Source organism: Octopus sinensis, linkage group LG2 (genome assembly GCF_006345805.1).
Source record: "Octopus sinensis linkage group LG2, ASM634580v1, whole genome shotgun sequence".
NCBI lineage: Eukaryota > Metazoa > Mollusca > Cephalopoda > Octopoda > Octopodidae > Octopus > Octopus sinensis.
Window position 1 is genome coordinate 185,566,732 of NC_042998.1, and position 9,414 is coordinate 185,576,145.

A 9,414-nucleotide genomic window follows, 5' to 3' on the forward strand; every position below is an offset into this window, starting at 1 on the left:
TGTAGAACTATACACTAGTTGTCCTTATAAAATTAGATGTGTGTATAGTTCTACCGATTACATTGGGGTTACTTTCAAATGTCTAAATTCTGACGCGCTAAATCCCGGAAGTTTTGTTACCTTCGCTTCACATAAAACTGGGTTTGGTAAAAACGTTTCTGAAGGCCTTAGATCATGGTGGTGAACCCTTCCAAGAAATTCGTTTAGTCTTTCCAAAGCTAATTGCAGCAAAGGTTAAGGGTTAAATTTAGTAGACCGCAAATAAGGACAATGTCAGAGAAATTTGAAAATGCAATGAGTGATGTCGATACAAGGCATTATGTGCATATCGTGGCATAGTTCATGGTTTCCTTGATAATAACAAAGATCCCAACTACAAGCATTGGTGGCAAAGCTTATTGAGAGTTTTAAGAATCTAGGAAGTCGAATGTCCTTAAAGATGTACTTTCTGCATTCACATTTAGACGTCTTTACTGAAAACTTAGGTCATGTCAGTAAGGAGCATGGTGAGCGATCCCATCAGGACAATACTGCAATGGGGAAGAGATACCAAGAAAGATGGGACACTGCCATGATGGGAGATATTGTATAGTCGCTTACCCGTAAAGATAAAAGAGCTCACAGTAGGAAAACATGATCTTTACTGTATATCTGGTGTAATCTTATCATACGCCTTCTTATATTTTCTGTTTTGCTTAAAGTGAAATGCAATAAAAGATTACAAAAATACTACTTGATTGATATTGTCGCACAATATAAAGCACTACCGCAACAAAGTATTTTTTTCTGCAATATGAAACCATGATTATTTCTTAAATTACACTGGTCAACACGATTTTAGGTGCCAAGAAACAAAACGTTTTTTTAGCTAATTTGATGGTGCTGATTCCGAAAATGGCCTTAGTTTTTCATGGTTAGCTACCGTTTTTGCTGTATTGAAATTGCACATTTTTGGTAAAAAGGACCAATTTATGATCTTGGCTGATCGCAAAATTTAGTTTAAAAAGGTAGTAGAAACCCATGACTTTTCAGGTAGGCCGAGCAATTTGTATCAGCCACTGTGAAGAAAGCTATTTTTATAAGAAAAAAAGTGTTTTTGAGTCAAAACTTTTAAAATAGAAGTACCGAATTTTACCAATTTATTGCCAAAATTCAGATTAACTGATAAACTTTATCAGTAACACACTTTAGTAAACCTGATAATTAAGGTGACATCAAAAAAATGAAACCCTAAAATCTTCTGTTTAATATGCATAAATTTATCCCATCATTTTTATCCCTTCAATACGAAAGGAAACCAAGCACATTAAGAGCTTTTATTTTCACAGTTGGAAAAAAACTCCAACTAAAGACATCCCAATTAAATGCACCTATTCCATTGTACATGATGAACATTATGAAAATGGTTTCACCATAACATCTGCCCTCTACCCGGGATTACGAAGATACGAAGTAGAACCAGCGTAACGACTCTTTTCGTCTTTTGTTATTGACATTTTTACAAGACTTTCCGTAGGACATTAGGAAAGATCAAATTACCTAAAGGTGAACACGCAAAGTGTAATGTAAATACTCAACCAACTTAGGTTCTTTTTTAATCCCAGAGATAGATATCGAATGACATGGCTTCAACGGGTGGATGCAAAAATGATCCCAACTTATTTTGCTATACATGCGGCGAGTTCACACTGAAAGCCAACAGGAAACCGGAATCTGACTTTTACAAGAAAGCTTATCGTACTTACTCTCACGTCGAGCTTGGTGATCAGGACAAATCATGGGACCCTCACATTGTTTGCAAGACGTTTGGAACACATGAGACGATGGACTTCAGATACCCGAAAATCGCTGAGATTCGCTATTCCTATGATCTGGCGTGAGCCAAAGAACCACTCTGACGAATGTGACTTCTGCTCAGACAGTGTTGCGAGAATAAACCAAAAGAAACGCAGATCTATCGACTATCCCAGTCTTCATTCCGCTATTCGACCAGTGCCGTATCCAGATGATTTGCCAATCCTAGTTTTGCAAGAAAATTTGTTGAAACTTGTTGAAAGTGATGAGTCTGATATTGATGTAAATGAGAGACACAGTGAAAACGATCCTGACTATGTTCCCAAAACCGTACCAAAGCCGTTTAACCAAAATGAGCTGAATGATTTGGTTCGAGATTTAAATCTAAGCAAAGAATCAGCAGATCTTTCGGCCTCTAGACTCAACGAAAAACACCTGTTAGCAAAAGGTACAATGGTAACATTCTATCGAAATAGGGATGCCGAATTTGTACCATTCTTTAACGAGAACACGGATCTTTTTCACTGCAATGACGTTGAGGGCGTTCTTCTTCGACTAGACGTCTACAAATACGACCCTGATGGATGGAGATTGTTCAAAACGTAGTTTCAAATGTGTTTTGCTCCATAATACCAACATGTATGTGCCAATACCATTAGGTCATTCAACAACAGTGTAAGAAAAACATGATGCCCTCAAACAGGTTATGGAACAGATTGACTACACCAAACATAAATAGGTGTTATGGGTCGAATTGAAAATGGTAAATTTCCTGCTTGGTCAACAAAGTGGCTACACGAAATTCTCATATTTTTTGTGTGTGGGACAGTAAAACATAAGAGGAGCATTGGAAAAAGAAAGATTGGCCACTCTGAGAGTTGAAGGTCAGTGAAAAGAACGTTATTAGTGCAGTGCTAGTTCCGAAAAAAAAAAAATCATCTTCCCTTCCTTGCATATCAAATTGGTATTAGTGAAACAGTATGTAAAATCACTCGACAAAGAAAGTAAATGTTTTGAGTATATATATATATAAATCGATGCGGAGTTTAAAAGTGTTTAGTTACAAAAAATTATTTTTTAAATCTGCCGGTCAAAGTGAAAAGATCTGTTAATTTAATGAATGACTAAGAATTATGCGCTTGGACCATAGTTTGTTGACGTGGTGAAAAACTTCTTAGGCAATTGCCGGGCCGAAAATTACAAAGAGTTAGTGGAAAAGGTGTTGAAAAGTCTACAGGATATAAGCGCTAATATGAGTATTAACTCTTTTACTTGTTTCAGTCATTTGACTGCGGCCATGCTGGAGCACCGCCTTTAGTCGAGCATATCGACCCCGGGACTTATTCTTTGTAAGCCCAGTACTTATTCTATCGGTCTCTTTTGCCAAACCGCTAAGTGACGGGGACATAAACACACCAGCATCGGTTGTCAAGCAATGCTAGGGGGACAAACACAGACACACAAACACATACATACATATATATATATATATATATATATATATATATATATATATATATATATATATATATATATATATATATATATATATATACATATATACGACAGGCTTCTTTCAGTTTCCGTCTACCAAATCCACTCACAAGGCATTGGTCGGCCCGGGGCTATAGCAGAAGACACTTGCCCAAGATGCCACGCAGTGGGACTGAACTCGGAAACATGTGGCTGGTTAGCAAGCTACTTACCACACTGCATAACCATCTAGATAAATTTCCGGATAATTGTGGCGATGTGAGTGATGAGCAAGGAGAACGATTCCATCAGGATAAAAAAACAACAACAACAGAGGAGCGCTACCAGGGACGGTGGGACAAACGAATGATGGCTAAGAAAGAAAATGTTTTTTACCATAGTTTTTATGTTCACGAAGGTTTTATTTCTGCTGTTAGTTTATTTAATGATTTGATGAAAATACTTGTTGGTCTTGGCATATACAATCGTGTTATTTTTAAAGACTTAGGGTCTGATTGTTATTGCAAAAATAGTATTTCTCAATAACCAGACCAATATTTGGGTAATCTTTCAGAATAACACCCGCACGATTTTCACTAAGAAAAAAAAAAAAATCGGATTTTTTTTTGCGTGGAATCAAGTATCCTGACCTCCTAATATGCTGCAAATCCCTTATTTTGGTTCGGAAAGTGTGTGTGCGTGCGGGGGGGGGGGGCGAAGGGCGAATCCCCATCCAGTCCCGGATTCATTGGAATTTTTTTTTTCGTTGAATGAATTCCTATGACATCCTAATATGCTACAAAATCCTTTTGGGGGTCTGAAAAACGGAGTGCGGTGAGGTGTAAGCCTCGGAAATTTCATTCACCCATACTCCACTGATCTTTTCACCAGCACGATTTTTACCCAGGAAAAAAAAAATTCCAATGAATCCGGAACGGATTTCCCTAACCCTAACCCTGAAAAGATCAATGGGGTGGGGTAGGTGAAATTCCCGAGGCTTCACCTCACTCCACTCCGTTTTTCGGACCCCAAAAAGGGTTTTGTAGCATATTAGGATGTCACAGGAATTCATTCAACGAAAAAAAAAAAAAAATTCCAATGAATCCGCAACCTTGAAGTGTTTGACCCGAGCAAAAAAAAATTCGGCAATCTTTCGTCTCTAGTAGACCTTTCCGTCGATTTCCGTAAAAAATTTTTTTTTTTACATATGGGCTTGCGGGAACTTTTGAAGTAATGAGAGCGAAAGAGACTAAGAGAAAGCGATTTTATGACGAGGGAAGTTCTTTTGAAGTTACCGTGCTTGGGAGCATTGATGGACATGTGTGTGTGTGCGTGTGTGTTTGATGGGGGGTGTGGGAGACAGACAGGGGGTTGTGTAAGTGAAGTGCTTCTGTTAGTGTGTGTGAAGAGACAGAGTAATGTGTGAAAGAAAGAGATAACTGAAATTTTTTTACTCGGTGTATGTGTATATGTATGTATATTACTTCAAAAGTTCCCGCAAGCCCATATGTAAAAAAAAATATTTTTTTACGGAAATCGACGGAAAGGTCTACTAGAGACGAAAGATCGCCAAAAATTCTTTTAAATTGTGTAATAGGTGTTCAACATATAGTAAACGAATACAAAAAATATAAAAACGAATATAAAAAAACCAAAATGTACTAAACGAATATGAAAATAAAAAAATTTCGCCGACGAACGGGGAAGTGGTGAGAAGTCTCAGAACATTCCCGATGTGAATTTTCCGAGTCCTCTCCTCCGTTCGCCAGCGCGCAATTTTTTTTTCATATTCGTTTACTACATGTTGTTGTACACCTATTGCACTATGTCTTTTTTTGCTCGGGTCAAACACTTTGGTTTGACCGAATCGAGTGTAGATTTCTCATAAGTGTTGAAATCATTTCGTAGGAGTGGCTGTGTGGTAAGTAGCTTGCTTACCAACCACATGGTTCCGGGTTCAGTCCCACTGCGTGGTACATAGGGCAAGTGTCTTCTACTATAGCCTCGGGCCGACCAAAGCCTAGTGAGTGGATTTGGTAGACGGAAACTGAAAGAAGCCCGTCGTATATATATAAATATATATATATAAATATATATATGTTCGTCCCTTCGTGTATTTCACGTTATTTATTTATGTAAAGGTTTATTATATATATGTAGGTATGTGTATGTTTGTGAGTCTGTGTTTGTCCCTCCAACATCGCTTGACAACTGATGCTGGTGTGTTTGCGTCCCCGTAACTTAGCGGTTCGGCAAAAGAGATCGATAGAATAAGTACTAGGCTTACAAAGAATAAGTCCTGGGGTCGATTTGCTCGACTAAAGGCGGTGCTCCAGCATGGCCACAGTCAAATGACTGAAACAAGTAAAAGAGTTCTCTTACCAAAGACTTGTGAAGTAGACATTTGACGGATCTTTGACTCAAAAATAATATGCACCATAGTCAGATGATCTCTAGATTTAAAAACCCTAGGCTTTTGCCTGCCAAGCCTATAGGTAAATCCGGTACCGGTTGTGATTATGTAAAAAATATATTGATACTAACATCATCTGATTAAAGAAAATGAAAATGCGAAAGAGAAAACCCGCGGGAAGGATATATATATAACTCATCACCTTTTGTTTTATTTCAATCGGTTGTTTACGGGGTGTATTTATTTTGTCGAATACAGCTCATGACTTTAACTTGTACATATTTTTGAGCTCTTTTTAACCATTTTTTCCTCGTATATGACGGTAAATCCCGTGCTGCAGTATCCTGCGTCACATCTTGTGTGGACGTTTCCGAGTTATCTACTGAGCCTTCGTCGCACGATATTTCATCGTCGTCGTCGGAACTGTTACTTCGTTCACAAGAACAATCGGACTGTTTCTCTGATACATGATCAACATAATCAGGATCAATGTCTAATGCACTATGAGATGAATCAGATGAGGTACTCTTCTCTGCGCTAATGTCGGAGGTGTCGTCTCGGAACTGAGTCTTCTTGCGAAGTTCGCCATTTTCTTTTAAGTTGTTGCCCATCTGAGTTAACGTTTCACACGTCTGTGTTTCTGAGTATTCGTCGCAAGAATAATAATTTTCGGCTGTATTGACGGCCTGGACGTGTTTATCGTTCGAATTATTATTCATAAATGAAGAAATACCTTGCGAAGTTCGATGATGTGAAGTCCTTTTCGAACCAGAGTGCTCAGTACGAGTGTTTCTATTCCTATTTTTACGTGAATTAAAATCTTTACTAAAAGCCGAATAATTTTGTGAATCGCGCGGAACTAAGTTAACATCGTAGCTTTTCTCGAAATCTCTGTTTTTCAGGGTAATTTTGATGCGAGAAGAAATGTTTTCCGGTGTCATCAAGAAAGTCGTCTTCAAATTATACATGTTAGACATTTTTGGACGAGACAGATTAAATGCCTTCGTGCTCCTAGCTTTATTCAAATAGGTTGGTTTGTTCCTATGGCTATAGTTTCCTTTACTTGATAAGGGGTGTTCGGCCTGTGATAAACAACGTCTAAGAACTTTCATACAGTCAGAATGTTTGTAATCTTTAGCCAAATCCATTGGGGTATTTCCATCATCGTCTCGATTCGCTACGTTAGCTCCGTTTTCTAGTAACAATTTAACAATGTTTAATTGACCCCAGGAAGCCGCTATATGTAAAGGCGTAAGCCCATCAATAGTTTTTGTGTTCGGGTCTGCTCCATGATCGAGCAACAAACGAGTAATGGATTCATGTAGTCCTGCACTGTAATGAATAGGTGGGAACTTTTCTCCAGGCATGTTTGCGTTTGGATCAACTCCATTTGCTAATATATTCATTATAGCAACTTCATCCTTTTCTTCAATTGCAATTCTAAAATTTTTCTTCATGTTCGACATTAAATACAAAATTTTAATGTTGATCAAGGCATTAGATTTGTTTTTTTTTTAATAAAAATTTGGAAAATATATCACTCTTCAGTGGTATTCCTCTGCTCAGTCATTGCGCTGTGGGAGACACAAAAACCGTAAAGCTATGCTTCTAATTCCTTTAAACAACCATCATTTATAAAAAGAATGTCATGTAAGAAAATAAACGAGCAAAATTCTCTGATAAGTTAGCGTTTCTTTGAATAACGTTTAATGAGATTTCGACGCTGTATATAATTAAAACATTAGCGCATAAGTATATCACGTCTATTTCCACCGACGTAGACAGCTAAATAAGACATAAAATTTCATTTGTTCAGCAAAGAAAGCATCAATCGTTATATATAAGATATAAAAATTTCAGATATAGTGAACTGAAAAACAAACAAGCTAACAGCGGGCTTGTGGCGCAATGGATAACGCGTCTGACTACGGATCAGAAGATTCCAGGTTCGAATCCTGGCAAGCTCGAGATTTTTTTTTTATAGGCGCAGGAGTAGCTTTGTGGTAAGTAGCTTGCTTACCAACTACATACGTGGCACCTTGGGCAAGTTGTCTTCTACTATAGCCTCAGGCCGACCAAAACCTTGTAAGTAGATTTGGTAGATTGAAACTGAAAGAAGCCTGTCGTATATGTATATATATGTATGTGTGTGTGTGTATATGTTTGTGTTTGTCCCCCCAAAATCGCTTGACAACGATGCTGGTGTGTTTATGTCCCCGTAACTTAGCAGTTCAGCAAAAGAGACCGATAGAATAAGTACTAGGCTTACAAAGAATAAGTCCTGGGGTTGATTTGCTCGACTAAAGGCGGTGCTACAGCATGGGCCACAGTCAAATGACTGAAACAAGTAAAAGAGTAAACTAACAAAAAACTGGTTCCTAGTATTTGAACATGGCCAGGTCATACTGAAAGGATACAATGTCATCGTTTAAATCGACTGTACGACTTCTATTTTATTATATATCGAAGGGGTGAACAGTAGAACTGATCACGGCAGAATTTGAATTCCAAATCGAAAGGGTCTTATCTCGATACTGCAAGTCTTCTAAAATTAACTCAGCAAATTGAAACATTGGTGGAGTTTCGGATCAGGACAATCACATAAGTTGGACTTCTTCGTTTTGATGGGGATTTTTCCAATTTTTTTCACAAGAGCTTTGGAAATGATGGAGACGAGGGAGGGGGGCTTTTTAGCTTGAAAATTTATGATTTTATTTAAATAGCATACCCTTTTGTTAATAATATGTTTTTGGGGTTAATTTAAATTACAATTTTTTTTTGTTGTGTTAATCATCATTGGGAATTTTAATGGAGACTTTCGGCAACACCATGATAGTTTCTCTAGAATACTAACTATATAGCGGCTATCAAAATGATGCATGGATTAAGGATAGATCAAAGCTCATATGATACAATGCATATGCCCTGACCAGTATAGGTAACAATATCTTTAAGAAACTGGTCAACCATCTGATTGCCTACCAAATATTGCATGATCAATACAAACAATAGATACACAAGGTGTCATGGAATCAAAAACAGGGCTCGCATGTAGCAGATACACCAGAACAACCATGAATTGTTGTTGTTGATGGTGATGATGATTCACTTTAGAATATATGCAAAGAAAAATTCCCTGTCCCAGTTGAAACAATTTCACATGACACTAATGCCTATGGGATATCTAAGGTTGGCTTAGTTAAATTGTGTATTACTAAGAAGTTGGAGATATAGCAAATAGTTATTCATACTCTTTTATGACTATTGCTAAAGGATATGAAATACATTGAATTATTCACATGCCAGGACAGATACTCCATATGATTTTATAATTTACTAGCCATATCACCCGGTGTTGCTCAGGTTTGTTTCGACTCTTTAGAATTGGAATTTTTGAAAAGTAAAAATTTTGCATTATGTAGCTTGTTATTCTCTTTAAGCGAACATTTATCTGGCTGAAATACACCGAAAAATGGTGACACAGCAGTAAAAAAATCGTAAAAAATAGGGATTTTCATAGAAAAAAAGCACCTTTTTTATGTTAATAATTTTTGGTGTTAACATGGTCTGATTTGAATTTTTTCTTCTACGGAAGGAAGAGCAAGCCTTCTTCTATAATACTCTCAATTTTGTTGGTCAACTTGCGGTGCAGGGTCTCGGAGGAGATAGTGTTAGTTGAAGGCTTACCAAACCTGCCATACACAGACAACTTCAGCTCTATATATATAGAGATG

At 37.4% G+C, this 9,414-nt stretch overlaps 1 protein-coding gene and 1 non-coding gene across 2 annotated transcripts; one reads left to right on the top strand and one right to left on the bottom strand.

Annotated features, from left to right (window-relative positions):
* Positions 1–5,865: 5,865 nt before the first annotated feature.
* Positions 5,866–7,539, bottom strand: LOC118762149 (serine/threonine-protein kinase TNNI3K-like). Its single transcript, XM_036500545.1, has one exon. It carries the CDS (start codon positions 7,144–7,146, stop codon positions 5,908–5,910), a length of 1,239 nt encoding a protein of 412 aa, XP_036356438.1. The 5' UTR covers positions 7,147–7,539; the 3' UTR covers positions 5,866–5,907.
* Positions 7,540–7,574: 35 nt separating this feature from the next.
* Trnar-acg lies at positions 7,575–7,647 on the top strand. Its single transcript has one exon. It is a non-coding gene; the product is annotated as a tRNA-Arg (tRNA).
* Positions 7,648–9,414: the final 1,767 nt, after the last annotated feature.